The sequence below is a fragment of the Arthrobotrys flagrans genome (assembly GCF_004000055.1).
Source record: "Arthrobotrys flagrans strain CBS H-5679 chromosome Unknown unitig_1, whole genome shotgun sequence".
Lineage (NCBI taxonomy): Eukaryota > Fungi > Ascomycota > Orbiliomycetes > Orbiliales > Orbiliaceae > Arthrobotrys > Arthrobotrys flagrans.
The window spans coordinates 2,928,717-2,948,559 of NW_027137556.1; the positions used below are offsets into that span (position 1 = coordinate 2,928,717).

Genomic DNA, 19,843 nt, shown 5'->3' on the forward strand with positions numbered 1-19,843 from the left:
CGAGATGCCAGCGCGGGGAGTTGGATCCTGGGGTCATCCGCTTGTCTCAATGTGAATCCGGATACGCCGTCAATCATCATCAAGTTAGTATTCCCAAGAGACACCCTTTGAGCTAATACGGTTTCCCTCTGCTCGAATACGGAATAACCATATCTCTCCTTCAAACGAAGTTACAAGTTTAACTAATACAGCCTATCAATTGGCTCATATTATTGATCTATCGAGATCCGGTAAATCCATTCGGGCTAGTCAATATAAACGGTGCATGTTTCCAACTCAACAAATATGGAAGAACCAGAAAACGAAGTTCTATGTATAAAGTGCGAAGGTCCAGTAGACTCACCGGTGAACTGCTTATGTGGAGCGGTGTTTTGTGAGGAATGTTTCCTTTCGCATTTGGAACAAAGGCGAAGGAGAGGACTTCTGGGAGGGCACGGGCGCGCTGTAGAATCACCATCTCCACCGCCGCCGCCACTATCTCAGGCGGAAGTCCTTTGGAGACAAGCTACAGAAACTTTTTCCGACGAGGATCCTTCCCGTCTGTTCTTAGAGGATGAGAGGACGAAATGGTTTGGATGCCAATCGCAAAAGTCTAGCGACAAAGCCGAACCCGACTCTGCTGAGTCTCAATATCTTGTGCAAACATCAAGACTGGAGCATCTTATCGCGCAATCCCTTGGTTTCAAGGAAGATAGCCCTTCGACTCAATTTCCAAGTTTTGTATCGTTCGTCGGCGGCACAGGGTCTGGGAAGTCACTACTTAGTTAAGCATCTTACCACTGCCTCCTAGTTGATTCTGAAGGATTGGAAGGTTTTACACCCATTTCCAGAGACTACCAGAGAAAATGGTACAGTCTAAAAAAAAACTAGCCGCCAAATATTTCACCTTAAGCCACAAATGGACCAACAGTATGTTATTGAGAAGATATATCCCCGCCTACTATATATCTTCAGCGACGTGATTTGCTACCTTATACGCGACAACTCTTGGTCATCAATCATTACTCGACTTATGGAGTGGAGTACTACCGGGGCACACCACGCAGTTAATCAGGCAGCTCTTCCAGCATTAATTCTGATCATAAACAGGGGAAATACAGGGCGAAAGGAATGGGTTTCGAAGAACGGGACAGATATACTTACTGAGTTCTTTCTTGACTCTGTGAGAGATGAGGTCAAAAAATCCAAGCAGCTGAGGGAACTGGCTCGCAAAGTTAGTACCCCCTTGAACTTATCGTTATAACATTACCGCCTTTTCGACCAGATTTTATTGTTATTTCTTTGCTATTTTATTGTTATTTTATTTGACTTTTTAGCAAAAAACCACAAGTTACTAAAAGGTGACCTTCGACGGTACTAGTACGGCATACCTCCCGGTGGCTCTATTGTTGGGGGGCAGGAGCTTAATCCTATGAAACAACTTCTTCTAAAAAGCTATAGCAGTGTGCATGTTCACTTTATCCCACAGAAAAGTAACGGAGATATTGAAAACCCCAGTGTGATATTTGATCAAATTAGCCGCCTACGGCAGCTCATCAAAACGCAATCCGAGGCTGTTCAGAAGATACGGGCAGGATCACGAACACAGTTCAATCATAGGCAGCTTATATCGATAGCTAGCTATGCATTTTCTCATATCTGCCAAAATGATCAGGTGCCATTCGACTTTGGGCTGTGTCGCCAGCTTGCATATACGATAGATTCACAATCGATCGAAACTCACGTGGTTGAGTTTTTGAAGATTTGTTTCGACCGGGCCACTGGAAGGGTCGATATTTCAAGAGTTTTCGAAGCTGTAACCTCTTTTCTAGCATTTGTCATTGTGAAGAAAGCCCAGACGTCCAAAAACCAAGGTTTGTATCAACCCGAAAGCTAATTCTAAACGAGCCCACAGGATAGGAGGACTTCAAACTAATGACTGGCCTTAATTCTCGTAGCTGTTATTGAATTGCTTGTATTTCACGAAGGCACTAGAGCCCTGTTCAAGGCCGCCATGCATACTTTTCTCGAGGACTATACGCCATGCAGCTATGTCAATAGGAAGCCTTATTGGGAATGCTCGAATACGAAGAGCGGGCATCAAAAAGGCCACCAAAGTAAAGCGTCGATTTTCTTCATCGCTGGCGGAGAGTTCGAAGACGGATTAGTTAGCGTCTATAACGAGGATAAGCTAACGGAATCCATCGAAGCCAAGGTTCATAAACTAACCCAGGAAGCCGGGAGAGCCGCAGGTTCGAATCCTCAAATTTGGCACATATTTGTGGAAAGCGAGCACAAAAAAAATATGGAAGCGCTCAGGAATCTCAAAGCATACCCAAGGAGGGATAGCTCCGATCCGCAATTGGGATTAATTGAACGGATATTAGATTCCAGTAGATTCCTTGTCAAAACCCTGCTTGAAGCGCTTGAAATATACCAATCTATGGGCCTGCTTGGAGCGCTTGAAATATACCAATTTACGGGCCCTAAGTTCTGCTTTTGTTGTCTTTTCGAAAGATCTGAATACCGTCTTCCATGTCAGCACATGGTTTGTATGAACTGCTTGAAGGAGAACTCAACCTGTGGTCCCACGGTAGAGCCTGAGGCCACGGCCATATTGGAGAAATGTATCCTCTGCGGCGACAGTGACCGGCATAATGGATGGCCGTTCATTGTTCAGATACCACCAACCCGCGAATTTTGACCCTCGACGGAGCCGGTGTCCGTGCAATAACACAACTAGTCCTATTAGAGCGACTTGAGAGACTTATAGGATTGGATCTGCCAATCGGACGATTTTTCGATTTGATAGTTGGGTCTTCCACTGGTAAGTTGATCCTTTGCTCTTTTTTAATCTTATATGTCGTCAAGGACCTCAATCCAATCCATGGTATATTTATAATGCATGATTGCATAAATAAGCACTATAATGGAATTGATTTTTAGGTGGGATTATTGCCATCGGCGTTGGGTCCCAAGGATTCCATGCGGACGAGTGTCTCGAAAGATTTAGAAAAATCTGTAACCAAGGCTTTATTCCTAAATTTGGTACTAAAACTCCCGGTCTACAATGGATTTCGAGGTGGTTTCATAAATCGATATATGATCAAGAGGACTATGAAAAATTTTTAAAGGAACAGCTTAAGGATTACCGATCAATTGTTATGTTCGGGTTACGAAATCACTGCCGGGTGGCTGTGACAACCACGGTCGGGCTAGATTGCTCTTTGATCGCAAATTATCACACTGGCGACGGCAAGAAGTATATTGATTCACTAATAACTCCTTGGTTTGCGTAAGGGTCACCATTCCGAAATACTTGCTTTATATTTGGCCAGCGAAAAGTGCATGGAAATTACTAACGCGCCTTACTCAAATTTATAGGGCCTATCGCACATCAGCAGCACCATTATACTTAGAGCCGGCGTCGCGGGGAGGAATAGAATCTCGAGACGGTGGACTTACAGCAAACAACCCAGTTCGCCTAGCTGTTGACGAAGCAAAGTATTTATGGGGTGAAGCACGCCCTGATTTAGTGCTTTCCATCGGCACCGGGTGGGCATCTTCTCCACAGCCTGAGCCAACTGGGACAGGGATCGTAGATGTTGAACTGGTTGAACTTTTTAAAACATGGTTGAAAACCATGAATGGCAAGGAGGCCTGGGAAGAATTTTGCATTTCCGAAAGAAACAATACCGACATGTTGGCAAGATGCAACCGCTTGAATGTTAACCTGTCAAACGAGGTTGAACCAGCTTTCGACAATGTCCAAGAGATGGCATCCATGGAAGTTGCGGCGAGGGCATATGACGAGAAGTATACGCAAAACTTGGATACACCATACCAGCCAATATTCGGGGCATGCGGAAAGACTGTCTTAGAGGTCCAAGCTGAAATACTAAGAGCGAGCCAGTACTTTTTCCACGTCACTCGAATATCATGGATATTTCAGGACCAGCAAAAAAAAAATTTCGATCCGTGGAAAGTTGAAATGCCGACTTGGGCCCCATGAGACTGAACCGTTTCAGCATCTCTTGAAAATGACATCGTATTTTGCAATCAATGGACAAAAGGTCTTTGATATGAACGACTCGCTGAGGTCTCTTAATTTGTTTGACGTACCTCTCGAATTTGAACATGCTAGGACGTCTGGGCCGATTCGGATTGATGTGAATTTCGGGGATTCATATCTAGTTGCGATAAGTGGATTTCCAATGGATGTTGAGGTAAATACCCCACAAATGATTCACTTAATGATTTCTATATAGAGCGAGAGCTAATGTTAAATGAACAAGGTTTTGAGAGATCATTGTGCAAAAAATGGAGTCAAGGAAGATGGATTCGAAGGGGAGGAGGACCCGAAGGCCAATGTTTCCACGGTTGATGCCGAAGGGGAGGTGAATCCGGAGGCTAATGTTTCTCTAGCTGATGCTGAAGGGGGGCCGTCAGGGGTCGATGTCCTGGGCGTGCCACAACAAACAGCGCCCGGGCCCTCAGATAGTGATAATTTGAATGGCGATTCTTTCGAAATAGTCACGATCCCATCTCCGAATAACCTCGTTTAGCTAAATTTGGTGTTGGGATTGTTGCATCGTTAGTGGGCTGGGTGCTTGATGCTGGTGGGTACTATAGCTAGCTACCGACCGAGATTACAAATTAGATTGGCCATATTTCGCTCTCCTTTGGTTAATGATTTTGATGTTCTTTACTGTTACACAGAATGCTCCGGAGATTAATAGTATTATCTCATCCACCCTTTATATCCTTTAAAGTATTCCGTATATATCATAATCCCATATAACAATCCCATATATTTCCAAACTTCAAAAGAACGCTAGACTCAAACCCAGTCCGCAACCATATATTATATATCCCAAACTTAATCCATTACATACCCCAATTAAATTAGTTAAAACCCAGCCTCAACCCCTTCGAAGTACTCTCATCCCTCTTCTCCGGCGACCCATCGCTCCCCACCCCCTCAATAGACTCGTGATCCTGTAAATTATCATCATCGTAAACCATAGTATCCAACACCGACCTCATATCTGGGAAGAGCTTTGATAACACCCAGTACACTGCCGCGGTGATGAAATACCCATATAGCCACGATATGCTGAACATATAGGTAACATTGTTATTCCCAATCGATGGCTCTATGTTATGCAAAAAGCCTGGGAAGCAAGGTATACACCCGACGAGCATTGCGGCCACTATGATCATTTCTGTTAGTTGGATTTGATGCAAGCGTTTCCAGTGACGAGGGAGGGGGACATACAAGCTCTCCAGTTGATGCCATGCCAATAACTATATATCGACTTAGGTCTGTACATAGCCGGCACACTAACCTTCCTCTTTTTAACCAAATAGAAATCTGAACTCATAACTCCCGCAATCGGTGCCAAAAACACCGTATACCCACCTGCAAACCCCAAAAACCTGGGAGCGCTCGCAAGAATATGCCAGGGTACTAAAACCCATCCACCAATAAACGCACACAAAATGCTACCTCGTCTGATATTGAGATACCTTGGTAATAAAGCGTTGAAATCATTTCCAGCGGAAATAGAGTTCGCGGCAATGTTAGTACCTAATGTCGCAAGGGTAAACGAAAAGGCACACCAGAAGCGTGCGGCACGTTCGCCGGGTGAGTTTCCCCATAAAGCGATGATTTGAAGGGGATCCCAGTAGTATTCTCCGTAGATGATTTTGGAGGCTGAGGTGACGGAAATACCCATGAAGGCGATGAAGGTGAAGGCGAGGGGGATGACGAAGGGTTGGACGTATTGTTCGCGCGGGCCTCTAGCATAACGGGTGAAGTCACCGATGTTTATGGCCAAGGTTGCTAAACGATATATTAGTTTTAGTATGATATCTTATTCTGCGGGAAAACTTACACCATTGCCCAAGAACGGAATTTAGGCCGGCAAGCCATTGCCATGCCGCGGCACTGCCGGAGAGTGTGGGCGGGTTCGAAAAGATAGGACCTCCGCCTGTTCTGTGGAAAGCCCATGCCATCAAACTTATACCGCAGATAGGTGTAAGGATTGACTTGAGAATAAATAGATATCTGATCTTAGAAGGGTGCACAAGGACTAAAAATGGTGGTTAGTCCCAAAATTTCTAAAAGCTTTTGGCGGCATAAATTTGCCAATTGTCGTAGAACTTACGGAATGGAAACTGAATACTCCAGTATATGAAATAACACAACATCGATTGACTTGTCGCTCCTGAGCTAGCAGGCAGATGATTTGGAAATGATGCAAAGCTTGGCCATATCGCTTTGATCATTTCACGGACGCAGTTCCCGCCTGTAGTCGTTTGGATTCCGAACCTGTAACCCAAATATTTGTTTAGTACTTCTTTTCTTCTTTTATTGAGAATGGAAAACTGAGGGTACGTACCAAAAGCATGCGAGAACTACTCTCGACACAATCGCAAAATACGAAAAGTAGAACCCGAAACTCGACCTCGCCAGTACGGGGAACGGTATATGTAGCTTCGCCCCGATGTACCCATGAAGTGTCATAGGCACCGAGATAAATAACTACAATATCATAAGTTAGCCAACCCATTCCATAAACCAATTCTTCAATTCCCTGCATACCTGTCCAACCACAATAGCACTACGATATACCACCCAAAGTTAGCCTTAGAATTGTGTTGTTCCCTTCAAAGAATATTCCACCAACTGTCATTACGTAAAAATTAAAGAAAATGAAGTCATACGCGATTGAAGCTTTGAAGCCCAGGCCAACAGCTATCATGGCAGATGCTAACTGCCATGTCGGACTAAAGTATCCAATTAGTTAATCACGTCAGTACATAAATTTCCACCAATTTTCGGGAGGAAGAGGAAGAAAGTATTTCGTACACGTTGAAAGCATCAGATATCTAAAACATAGACGACCTGTTAGTTTCCGATATGTTTCCGCATGATGTTCGAATCGAACGGAGATATAAGAGTATATCGTACCCAGTATGCTATAGTCCATCATTAGAAAATGTATAATTTTATATATCGAACAATGGTTTCGTTTACATACCCACAATATGCCACCATCTCCACGTCCGCATGTCCAAAGGGACAGGGTCCATATCTATTACCATTCGGTTAGTCATAACCTCCTATTTTGCCTCCTAGTTCCCCCAAACCCTTGACGGAACTTTAGCTAGTGGGCACCCGGACCTTTATTCGACCATTTATTCGACAATGCATAAGTCGCTGGCAATGGGTCCAGCTGTAGACTAAACTTCTTCAACCGCATCTTGACGACTGGCTACCCGCTTAGTTTATCGATGTTGAAAAAAAGAAGATGGGTAGTTGAATTAAAGAAAAAGCGGATATGGAGAAAGTTGGCCCTGCCGTTTTATCTGGAAACTTTCTTTGGTGCGCAGCGCGGGGACCCCTTCGCTTCAAATGCAAATGCAGAAAAGGGCTAGAACTCTTGTAGTTTGGACGGGTTCAGAAAGTAAAATCTCCCTTGTGGCTGAGTTGCCCTTGAGAACGAAATAAAAACCCAAAATAGGTCCGATTAGTTAGCGAAAGTGTCGGACGACCATAAACCATGTGAATGTGAAGAAGAACCTCATGGCCCTTTCTTTTGACAAGAAATAATTGAAATGATGGGAATGCGAAATTGGAGATCTTACTGTATATGATTATATCCAGGATTAAGTTCCTTGGGTCCCATGAGCCGTTGTGAAGAAGGACCCACGAACAACGTTCCAATCGATCAGGCTTGATAGGAAGTCACTTGAACCTTTAAATTCTATGTCCCCGAAAAAAATACAAACTATGGAAAACTCCGGAATGGGGTCTCTTTAACGAAAATTTTTGTGAATCAAAACCCCACGCGGGATGGGGGAAGGAAAGGGTCCAGAGTTTTCAGGCTTATAAATTATACAGATAGGTTCCCTTCGTCTGTTGTCTTTCAATCCATGTTCATGGGCTTTGGTTTATCGTGATACCTGCTGGAGAGGTGCCACGAAAGACCAATGTGTGTGAGATTAAACATGGGTCTCCTGCCTTGTATAGAATCCATTCCTTCGATATCGATTCCGCTGTTGATAGGGTAGATTAATGCATATCGGAACCTGGAGAACCCAGCCGTACGGGACCTCCTCTCTCGAGATAAGTTCAATATTTCAGTAAGATTATACTAAAATGCAAGCTGATGGTGTCCACCCTGTCGCAGAAGTTGAAGGTTGGGAGAAGTTTCAAATTCCCAGATACATGTCACAGTAGCGAGGGTCCCTGCTTGCGGAAAGTCAATATGTGCGCATACACTGAGCTGTACATGGCTTTTGATTTTTATGTATCACAACAGCAAAAAGAAATCCCTTGGCCAAGCGTTTCTGTCGTCGACACATAGCAGCTTGTGCAAAAGCAGTGGTCGCCGTCGTTCCATAGACCCTGCTTCGAAAGCCATTCGCTGCAGTGTGGTTAAAAGAAGTGGGGCGTGTGGAGACGAAACGAGGATCATCAACCGAAGGCAGCCATCTATTTTCCGGAATTCAGGAACCGAGATAAGTTAGCATTCCTTAAGAAGGAAAGGTTTCCCTGGGATTTTACACGTTAATCTGTGGGGTTCGAGCTCCAAGATAGTGAAGTTAACTTGGCCTCTTGAGTTGAGCTTCGGTTCGAGAACTTGAAAGATAAGAGACAAAAAAAGTTATCTTAATCAAGACGCATTTCGCTATGCACGTCACATTGCAATCTCGAATCCAGCTTTTTCACAGGGCTTTGATTGGAGACATATTTGCGATCTAGCCAGGATGCAACCGTACGGCGCACGGTGTAACGGAAGACAAACTCACCGACATGCGACAGCGTGGCGAGGCCGGTCCTATCACGATGAAGCGGCAGACACTTTCTACATCCGCTGCTTAGGGGTAAATATCAATCGAGGGCTGTAGACGCTTAAAATCTCCCGATATACTTCGCGGTGCTGCATAGACAGGTTTTTTATATATCACATCATCAGCTCATAAGCTTATTCCGAGTCTCTTGGTCCTGTGGTTCGGCTCAGCGAATGTCGTTTGCATTTCCAAAACAACAGGTAGCTATAGCTTCAATAGAAATACCTGTACAGACATTGATATTGATATATCGCGGTTTGCTTGACAATATTCCTTCGTTCCGGTAGCGTCCACGGAAAAACTATTAGCTAGATATGCAGATCCTGATACGTGAGAGGCATAGTTGGACGTTGGCGCACGGCGATAAGAAAGCCTCCGCTTCATGCACTCCACTTGCCCCACGGCAGACAGACGCGCAAGCCCAACCGCCCATCCACATTGTCAAACTCGCATATGCATCACACAGCTGAAGTTAGGATGGCACGAATGCTATTAGCTGTCTCAAGTCGGGAATGCAGATCGCAGTCACACCATAATTAACGAGATGTTTCTAGAGAAATAGCCATTATCATTTTCATGTAACTAGGTAACAAAGAAAAGTCGTCGACGGGTTTATGTGCTCTTCCAAAACCTTTGTACATCGAAAAAAATGAAAGAAGGAGGAGGGATATAAAAGATTTAGAGGGTAAAGAGCATAAAGAAAAGGGAAAGCTAGACTCCAAAAAAAGCTGACCGGCACAAAAAAAAAAAAGAAGAGGAAGAAGAAGAAGACAAAGGGTTGGGCACATATGAAGTTTTTCAATTGCATCAACCTGACCACCACCTCGACGCTCGACGCATCTTTGCCACCCCTCTACCTATTAGCTATGACTCTAACTGCATCTTCATTAGGTCACCATTAGGCACATCGTATCCATGCCACCGCACCGCTCATCCCTCGCCGACTAGTTCAACCCTGTTTAAGCACTTTGGACCATCATCATCTTAATCTTTGCGATTGCCAAACCGGGGTTCAAGCCCTTGGGGCAAGTACGAGCGCAGTTCATGATGGTGTGGCATCTATATAGTGACATGCTGTTTTCAAGCATATCCTTCCTCTGACCGCTCTTTCCATCACGCGAGTCCGCGAGCCATCTATAATACGCAACAAAGGATAGATTAATATCTCATACTTTTCCAAGTTTTCGTATATCAATTTTATATTCTTACCTATAAGCCTGCATCAATACAGCGGGTCCCAAGTACTCTTCCTGGTTCCACCAGTAACTTGGACACGAGGTGCTGCAGCAAGCGCACAAAATGCACTCATAGAGACCGTCCAACTTTTTTCTGTCTTCCTTGCTTTGAAGGAACTCCTTGCCATTTGGCGCCGGTTCCTTGCTCTGCAAGTATGGTTGGATGGATTTATATTGCTTATAAAAGTTGGTAAGATCCGGCACGAGGTCCTTGACGACGTACATGTGCGGGAGAGGGTATATTCTGGTGGTTGAGCTAGCATCCCTATTTATACGGCCTATTGGAATAGGTACTGTATTAGCAATTGATGTTCGGACGGCTAAAACAACGATATGTATAACCGGAGAACATCGGCATGTGATCACATACTCAAACAAGCCAATGTATTTGTTCCCTCAATATTCATTGCACAGCTACCACAGATACCTTCTCTGCAACTTCTTCTGAAGGTCAGAGTAGGATCCATTTCGTTCTTGATTTTAATTAAAGCATCAAGAACCATAGGTCCGCACTCGTTCAAGTTGATGGAGTACTCCTGCATCTGCGGCTTCTTCGTCGGCTCATCAGGTGACCATCTGTAAATTGAGAACTTCTTGACTAAAGGTTCCTTATTTTTGACGACTTCTTCTTTAGCAAGGGTGGCTAGGCATCTTGTGCTGTTGATAATTGTCGGGGAGAATCGTCGGATATTCGACGAAGCCAGTAGCCGGAGGGTGGGTTGGCGAAGAGATGCCATATTCAAGAAGTCGCAGATGAGGAAGGCAGGGAATGATGACAGGGAAATTGACAGAGACCAGTGATTTCGTGTCGACGAAATGAAGATGCAGGCGTCGAGGAGATAAAAGAGACAGAGACTGTGAATAGTGGTGGCGTGAGGCAATAGTATGTTATTTTCTCATCGGAACAATGTCGAGGGATTTGGTGGTGTTGACCTCGGCCTTCGGATGGCCACACCAAAAAATTCTGACCTCATTGCCTATGGCCCTTCGCCCATGTGTTTGCTCCAAAACCTGGCCAATCATATCGGCCCAAATTGTAATAGCCAAGCAATGGCTCAGTCACGGAAAGGCTCCACTTTGAATTCAAGTTCTTATTGGTCATATATCGGCTAGAGATACGAAGATTTCATGACAATTGTTGGTGATAGCTGAGGAAGTATGCATGGTGTAGGGCTGGTTTGGAGTAAGGATAGATATATATTGTACATGGAAGCAGCAGTTATTACAAAGGTGAAAAGAAAAGAAAAACAATTATCTCGCGATCGTGAACATAGTCCGTGGCAGTCTGTTCCGAATCTGCAGTACACAGCGTCAAAGCAAAAGGAAACCCAGAAATCAAATCCCATAAAGCTCGTCTAACACCGTTGTTCCGCTAAATAATAATGCGCCTCCTAAGAAACAAATCCAAGTCCACCAACGGTACGCCTCCTGATGATTCGTTCAATATCATTCATTCCGTCATAAAAGTCGTCGCAAAGGTCGTCGTGTGACATGTAGTGGCGCTTCAACCAGACGACGAAACTTATCGTACATAACTTTCCATCGTAAACTTCCTCATACCCTGTCTCGCAATATCCAGATCCCCCAAGAAGGTCATCTCAGGTGTAATCTCGTGATGATGTTCGTCGGCTCCAAAGATACTACGTCCAACGGCTCGTAGATCTCCAAGCAATTCCGCAGCAGTTCGATCCCACTTAGCGATCTTGATAAGCGGGTAGAGTTCTGCTTCGCGTAGGCCTTTCAATGTGGTTCCGAGCACTCTAGAGTCGCAATCCCGTGGGCTCTGCTTTCTATAGTAGAATGATTGGATTCCGACGTCGCAAACTGGGTCAACGAACTTATCGATGAATGCTTGCGTGCACTCATAGAGGCTAGAAATGCAGGCTGTTCGTGTTTCAACTAAGTCGCCTATGCAATTCGAATCCAATAATATCAGCGCTGTGTACGAAAGCTCAAAAGATGGGTATTAAACATACGCTGAAGAGACTCGGGGAGTCTCTGGAAGAACTCATCATCTTCCTGCTCTCCTTCGCATAGCTTCCAGGACAAGGCATTGGCGCAATTCTCAAAAACAGCGGTGTCCTTGAAGGCCCAGGCGATGAAAAGCCACTTTGATAATAGGTCCTTCTCCTTGGTAATCATCAGATTGATAGCATTGCCGGCAGCATCGTCGGTCCCTCTGGTACCGTCCGCTTCGAGCTCTACCTTAGAGGCCCCACCGGACATCCACAATCGAGTCCATGCCCAAGCAGCATCAACACAATCATACTTATCAAGGACAATGGCGACCTCAGCAAGCTGATCGCCACTCAAGACCGCTGGAATATTTCGGCTCTGAAGGTGGAGGATGTTGCAAACAGTGATTACTGCAGCAGGATCCTCTTCAAACATCAACAGTTCAATGTGTTTGTGTTCCTGAAAAACAATACCCTCGCTGAACCTATTAGGAGCAAGTAAGGCACGGAAATATGGACTGGCGATGGTCAAGATGGTGGACGATGCGAGGACCTTGCGTCGCTCAGGGGAGTGAGGCTGACCGACGAGGAGAGCGACATCGGAATTCGGAACGATGGTAACGGTTTCGCAAACTTGAAAATCCGGGTGAGGGGCTGGAGCTGGAGGAGCCATAATTCTCGTGACTGGTTTCCTGAGAGTAGGAGGGGTGGAAAAGAGGTCTTCGCAGATGCTGGGCTTGCGAGCTGTGGGAGTTACCTAATTGAATTCGCGAACGGTGAGCCCCTGACTAGTGCTGGAAGTGGCGTACCAGGATAAGGGGAAGAAACATACAGGTCTCGACATCGAGACGGAGGAGGCCCGGCTGCTGAAGGCGTCTTCGAGAGATGGCCTGTGAGAGATACTCCGGGAGTTCAGGTAGATGGTACTGGCAGCGCTAGCGATTGAGTCGGCTCTGCGGCGAGTGATAATGTCGGAGACCTCTGAGATCTGACTGCCACCGGATAGGACCAACGAGTTGACTCCGCCAGTCACTGTCAAGTTGCCACTGCTGCTACTCCCGCTACTACTACCGATAGGCATGGTGAATAGATCCTGGCCTGCTGATGGGTCCGACAGGTTTATATCGAGTTCAGATGGCGGTTCAAATTCAGGTTCGGGTGCAGAATGGGGAGGGACAGATTCAGGCTCGAGGATTTCGTTCGAAGGCTGCATGATGACTGGTACGGACTGGGACATGATTAATTCTCCGTTCCTAAGCGTTCAAAAACAAATTTTTTGTTGAGATAAAAGCATCAAACGGCGGGAGATGAGATGGTGATACAATGCAAGGAGGAGAATGGTCGAATTCTGGAATAGAAGAACCCTGAAAATCCGGAGCTCAAACAGCGACCGAAATGGGAGCGAACCGGCTCCATTTGCCTGCCTCAAAGCCCATCATGACTTGCAGCATCATCTGCCACCAGCGGCGAAATACCCCAGCCAAAGGCCTTCGAGGCCGCTGTTCATCGTGGTGGCCTATCATTGGCCGCCGTCGCAGTGTTTTGGCCAATTAGAACAAAGAGTGTGGCATCCTTGTCCTCGGTCGGCCTGAATATGCCAGGAACGGGCAAAATATATAATCCAACAACAGGCCCTAGCCGAAACGTTCGAATGAAGTTGTAAACAATGGGTAAGTCGAATGCATTGACTGTCGATGGTGTACAAACATCCTCTTTGAGATTTTGCGTCGACTGAAGTCAATAATTTCCCGAAGGGGAAGTTTCCATTTTAAGTTTCCATCCAGTCTACTTCCGAGTTAAGATCTCTGTTGTTGGGTATCATATTGCGTCGGTATCAGAAGTTCCCCAGGTTTTTTCACATGCCAGATCTACACCCTATTGAAATAAAATTATAGAACGATCTAGTCGTAGATTTTGGCAAGAGGGAGAGTTAAAAGCTATATCTATCTCGATAGGTCAATACAACAATACGATGTCGAGAGCGTTTTTGCTGGGAAGAATATATATACAGAATGTGCATATGTGAACCCGTCACCGACATGATAAAATAAGTTCATATCGAGTCCGGTTTAAGTTAGGTTTAAATGAAGATATTATAGCTCCGGTGAATATTCCATGACCATGTGCATACCGACATGTGAAGAAGCCTTTGGAGCCTAGCCATATCAACTAGGAAAGCGGTGTTTTTGAATACCATTCCAGTCCAATTATATATAGATAAATTTTGATCCTCGGCACCATTTAAGAGACACATCGGATTTTGAAATATCATATATAAATAAAATACTTTGTTCTGGCACGGTCGTACATAACTAAGTAGATAAACATTACTACGGCAGCTCTGTACGTAACGAAATCGAGATACTATCACCGCTTGGGTTAACTCGCAGGTGAGTTTTCCTAGAATATCCCGACCAGGTTTGGGTACGAGACAAAGAATAGCCATAGATACGAATCCACCGACGAACATATAGGGCGTATATGTGTTATTGGTGTGCCACCCGCTCAAGCAGCTTAATGTACTAGCCAGCTGGTGGGCTAAATTCGATTCGAATATCACGTATATCGATGTGGAACACACAAATAGACTCTCGGTAAATCTATAAAAGCTTAAAATCTATCAGTATATACCAATACCAGTTAACGAGGGAGATATTGTATCTGGATATTCGGTTTTTAAGGTCAAAGATCGTATCCCGATACATCGATAAGATTGTGGTACGCCTCTCGCGCTTGTTACACCCCACATCTGGACCCCATAATTGCAAGTTTGATGGTGAACATCATAGAGACTTCTTAGTAGATATACACTTTAAGATCTTTGGGGTTTCTGCTTAGGAATTGAAATGTATTAAAATTATCGTTCTCTAGAATGTGGAGTATCTAGGAAGGGGTAAGACCAGAAGAGAAAGATTTCTCCTAGCCAGAGGACTAGACATCAGTTTACCGTCCAGGTATCTTCGAAGTCCAAAACCTACTTCGCACTTTACATGTACCCCGAAAATACCATGGGTAGGCTTGAGCATGCCCAGGGTACCAACCGGAAACACATTCCGATGCCAAATCCACAGACATGTCGACATCGGTGACCATGCAACGTTATCAAGATTTAAAAGCCACCTGCCACTATCACGGGGCTACGTAACTAGCCCATAAATTCTGCAGTGATGTCAATATTCGCAGTCGAAGCCGTCCAGTTTATAATATGCTAATTCATATAGACTTGCCATGGCGGCCGTGGCACAAGAGGCTTCCGGGATCATTTTTCAGGTATAAAAATTTAAAACTTTGACCCTACTTCTTCATGACTCGATTTTAATGTATACACGAAGCTGAGTTCTCTTGGAAACTATGCCGTGCGGGGTTGGAATATTTCATCTATCCTTGGACCAGACACTTAAGTAGCTTTCTATTGAACCTAAGTCTTAAATCGAACATTCTACGGATCGATCTAGATCTAGAATTAATAATTCCCCGACATTATCCATATTGCTGCAGCAGATTGGAGGAACGGCAACTTTCATCCGAGTTACTCTATCAGCTACAACCCGTCGGCATCGCGACATTATATATATTCGGATATATACAATTTATATTCATTTGCATAAACTTGCTCACCGGCTGAATGTGAAGCCTGTACTTGGTACCTGAATTAACAGGTATGACCTTGCTGTGTCGGTTCGAACGCCTTCGGGCTTCGCTGCGCGACATGGCATTGCTTACTTTCTAGGTTAGCTGAATGTGTAATATTAAGCGGGAAACAAGACTGAATGTATGGGATGAAGGGTCGGACGATTTTGGAGTTTAACCGTTTTATCCGCTTGTCGTTTTCCGGGGTATGATGTTGGTTTCGAAGATACAACCTAGTCCCTGTGAAGACTGCACTGTCGACGTGATCAGATATCTTGCATGGCATGACATGATATCCGCAGCTCATGAGCATGAGAAAGACCAGACACTCAATAAGTGGCTTGTATCGGAAACCGGCTACATGTCAGACTGTGGCATCGAATCATTTGTTGCATGAGGTGAGGCGCTGCTTGATATATCTCTCCTGCAATTTTAATCAATATCTAAAGGTGATCCAGGAGTTCGAGGGAGCGCCCTCATAAAGGGCTTCTGTGGAGATTTCATATATTTTTTGTATTGTGGATTCGAGCCTCCTAGGATCCTTTTGTGGATTGCAGAGAAGAGTACGAAGCTTGGAATTTCTGGGTTTTCATATTCGAGACGAACTTTAGAAGCTGTGGGCAATCAAAACCGAGACACATGTTGACCAAAATCCCGTCTTAATATTATCAGATCAGAGATATAGGATATATTTGGACCCTTAAGATCATACCACTAACAGATTTGAGGCTTTCGATCTTTAAAGTTGTTATATCGAGTTGACGCCCACCCAAAATGGGCAGAAGCGCAGGGATTAAGACGCTGGTTCACCCCTGTCCGGCAGTTTCAACACCAAAACCCCAACAGGCTATCGGGATAAATTCGAATGGATCCGAAAGCGCAGGGCACACAGGGGCCTGGAATAACGGCCAACCTTACCGACGTTGTGGGCCCGTTCACTCAGATTTCGAAACATTCGAACATTATGAAGCCGCTCATAGAAACGATCCGCCTACCTGCGCATCTCGTAACGTAGGATCCCTGGTCAATTCTGTCCCTTTACTACCACCATGATTTTTTGATCACACGGCCAGCTGCCTGGCCCGCCTAGACATGCCATTGTCCTTGCCGAATCAGCATGGCAATCAAGCACTCATCCTTGGGTCTTGCGAAGTCTTGTCCACGGCACGATGGTCAGCATACGTATGATGACCATACGGAATTGAGTGTTCCAAGAACTAGGGCATGTTACATCTTGCAACCTCGACGTTGTCCCCGGATTACTCTTGAGCTGTAGTCATGGGGTCATATACGCTCCGATCGAAGAGTATATAGAGGAGCAGAACACCCTCTGAGTTTACACACTACCTTCTTTCTCTCCTCAGCACCCAAGTGGTAGTCAAAAGTTTTATTTGGTATCTTGCATTACTTTGATAGTAGTCGACTGAACTTCAAGAATTGATTTCAAAATGAAGGTTTCCGGAATCCTCGCCAGTGGCGCTCTCCTCTTGCAGACTGCGTCTGCCCATTGTAAGAACATCATATATCAATATTTAATTGATAATATTGAGCTTCAATGCTAACTTGTATTTATCAAAGATATCTTCCAAACCATCAACGGTGGACCCGCATACCAGTACTTCCGTACAAACACCAACTACAACTCCCCAGTTATAGATACCTCCAGCACTGATATGAGATGCAATGTTGGTGCCGGTACTGGCGGTTCGACACAAACTTTGAGAGTTTCTGCTGGCAGCAGGATTACTCTTGGACTTGACACTGCCGTTTACCACAACGGCCCAATCCTGTTCTACCTCGGACGAGCCAGCGGCTCTGCCCAGTCCTGGGATGGCAGCGGTGCTAACTGGGTAAGCTTCACTTCGAATATAAACTTTGTGGCTCCAGAACAATCTTCTAATATCATGGCAAAATATAGTTCAAGTTCGAACAACGAGGACCAAATTTCTCTGGCGGCTCCGTCACATGGCCCATGAGCAGTAAGTTTCCCCATCTTTCTGATTCTCAAGAGAGAGAAAAATACTGATGATTTCTAGTCTCATACGACGTCACAATCCCATCTGGCGTCCCATCGGGCCAGTGGCTCCTCCGTGCCGAACAAATCGGCATTCACAACCCCTACCCTGCTGGTGACCCACAATTCTACATTGGCTGCGCTCAGCTCGAGATCACCAACGGTGGCAACTGCTCCCCAAGCTACTTCTCCATCCCCGGACACATTCGGGCCACTGATCCAGGTATCACCGTCAACATCTACTCCAACTTCAACAGCTACACCTTCCCTGGTCCAGCTGTCCAGGCCTGCGGTGGTAGCGGTGGTGGTGGAAACCCAGTCACTACCCGCACTACTACTGCTGCTATCCAAACCACCCTTGTAACACGAACCACTACTGCCGCCGCCACCACCACACCTGGCGGCAGCAGTGGCGGCGGTTCTCCACTTTACGGACAGTGCGGAGGTGTCGGTTGGACAGGCCCAACTTCATGCGCATCGGGCACCTGCCAGGAGCTTAATGCCTACTACAGCCAGTGCATCTAAGTTTGAAGAAAACGAAGGTGGCGGGTTTTCGATGTTGTAGATATTTTATTCCGGGCTTGGTTTCCGGGTTGCATTTACTTTCTTTGACATGTATATATTACTACCATATAACATAATATACGGTGCATAGCGATTTGAAATTGCTCTTTTATACATCTTTTCGACGTCCATAATCTATCCGTAGATGCGCCGAAGTCTTGATGTCGTAGACTCAGTGACTCTTCCTGTGTTAAGTGTCGCTGAGACTATTGACATTGGTGGGATCTATTAAAAGACACAAACGAACATGGGAAGGTATAATAATTTAGCCCCAATAGTTGATGTAAGCTAGAGCTACAGACGATATAATATTGTTCATTTAGGTCCGTAAATTTTTAAAATCGATTACACAACCAAACCCGGGTTCTCCGGAATCTATGCGGAAATATAAGTCCCAAGAATATTAGCTCTCTAGCATTCTGTACCACATGATTCAACTATAGCTAGCCATTCCGTCGAATATAAATATACTGCTAATATACTTCGCCCCGGAGTCAGGTTCTCCGGGTTTCTTGGTCAATCACTTCAGGCTAAGTGCCGACAGTAGACTAGTCTACCACTGTTATCAACTCGCGAAAGAAAATTATCGAAACGAGTTCGGCTATGCAAGTACGAAATCGAGAGGCGTATGCAGTAATGGATTTATAATGGGAAGGGTAGCAAAATCCGGGTTTGCACACCGTCGGAGCTTGTTCCCGAAAAGTTTTCCAGATACCTGACTCGACATTCATACCACGTGCCGTAAAGCAGATGTTGCCCCACGTTGTATATTAGACGGGATTAATAATAATTTATAATTGGGGCTTTTTGATGAGGGATCCTAAGGATCCGGGCTCTGGAGTGTTCTTGAAGTTTGTATTTATGACAGAGGATAGATAGAGCTTTCATATGTATGCATGTATCCTGGTTCGTAGACTGAAGCACACGTTATCATGAATTGTTTCTATAGTGGTTGGTTGATTTCAAACATTTCTAGCTATTTGATACAAAGACACGAGTCTGGGAGCTGTTTGTAATTTATGATACTACCTGAGAATCTATTTTACATCGATGTAGTTCTTGAAATGTCGACATGTGTATCTAATTTCGAAGATGCTTGACTTTGGGAGTTATAATAATCATAACATTGGATCGAAACTTCAATCTAAGTATTGGTACAGTTTCGACAGGTATTTAAATGCACGATGTTCTAATGGTTTTCTTCAAATACACTTCCGTTTGAGACCTAGGGCGTCGAAGATAAAGTCGTCTACAGCAAATCCGAATCATCTCACGTTGCACAAACCTTGCCGCAACACACAATCCTGTGTTACACTTCCACGTTTGTCGACAATTACTTGATCAGACTAGCCAGGAACCAGTCGTCTTGGCGCCAAAGACCTCCAGCAAATGAAGAGCAAGAGCCGACACGCTGACCCTTGTCGGCAAGTCCATCCCCCTTATCTCACTGCAATTTCCCCAATCATCCACTGGCCACCATGCATTGAAGTGTCCAGCCAGGCGCCTGAAAGGTCTATTTTGCCATGACAGATTACCCTGTTTCCCATCTTTCGGCCTTCGTTTGCGAATTTGGCTTACGACTACAATTTGCTTCCATTTCGTCA

The 19,843-nt window shown here is 45.0% G+C and overlaps 5 protein-coding genes across 5 annotated transcripts; 2 read left to right on the forward strand and 3 right to left on the reverse strand.

Annotated features, from left to right (window-relative positions):
- Nucleotides 1-285: 285 nt before the first annotated feature.
- On the forward strand, nt 286-4,544 carry DFL_008869 (uncharacterized protein; the record flags this gene model as incomplete). The annotated part of the gene is made up of 9 exons (XM_067638664.1): nt 286-743; nt 1,090-1,213; nt 1,361-1,853; nt 1,938-2,231; nt 2,660-2,806; nt 2,926-3,274; nt 3,364-3,904; nt 4,008-4,205; nt 4,275-4,544. 9 exons carry the CDS (start codon nt 286-288, stop codon nt 4,542-4,544), a joined length of 2,874 nt encoding a protein of 957 aa, XP_067486531.1.
- Nucleotides 4,545-4,884: 340 nt separating this feature from the next.
- DFL_008870 (uncharacterized protein) lies at nt 4,885-7,247 on the reverse strand (the record flags this gene model as incomplete). Its single annotated transcript, XM_067638666.1, has 11 exons — nt 4,885-5,192; nt 5,258-5,824; nt 5,877-6,074; nt 6,150-6,313; nt 6,384-6,526; nt 6,587-6,605; nt 6,709-6,771; nt 6,854-6,873; nt 6,956-6,963; nt 7,026-7,079; nt 7,169-7,247. The coding sequence occupies 11 exons, from the start codon at nt 7,245-7,247 to the stop codon at nt 4,885-4,887; spliced, it is 1,623 nt and encodes a 540-aa protein (XP_067486532.1).
- Nucleotides 7,248-9,800: 2,553 nt separating this feature from the next.
- On the reverse strand, nt 9,801-10,813 carry DFL_008871 (uncharacterized protein; the record flags this gene model as incomplete). Its single annotated transcript, XM_067638667.1, has 3 exons — nt 9,801-9,975; nt 10,051-10,354; nt 10,447-10,813. The coding sequence occupies 3 exons, from the start codon at nt 10,811-10,813 to the stop codon at nt 9,801-9,803; spliced, it is 846 nt and encodes a 281-aa protein (XP_067486533.1).
- Nucleotides 10,814-11,598: 785 nt separating this feature from the next.
- DFL_008872 (uncharacterized protein) lies at nt 11,599-13,268 on the reverse strand (the record flags this gene model as incomplete). Its single annotated transcript, XM_067638668.1, has 3 exons — nt 11,599-11,984; nt 12,053-12,788; nt 12,864-13,268. 3 exons carry the CDS (start codon nt 13,266-13,268, stop codon nt 11,599-11,601), a joined length of 1,527 nt encoding a protein of 508 aa, XP_067486534.1.
- Nucleotides 13,269-17,109: 3,841 nt separating this feature from the next.
- DFL_008873 (uncharacterized protein) lies at nt 17,110-18,200 on the forward strand (the record flags this gene model as incomplete). Its single annotated transcript, XM_067638669.1, has 4 exons — nt 17,110-17,170; nt 17,240-17,511; nt 17,580-17,640; nt 17,698-18,200. 4 exons carry the CDS (start codon nt 17,110-17,112, stop codon nt 18,198-18,200), a joined length of 897 nt encoding a protein of 298 aa, XP_067486535.1.
- Nucleotides 18,201-19,843: the final 1,643 nt, after the last annotated feature.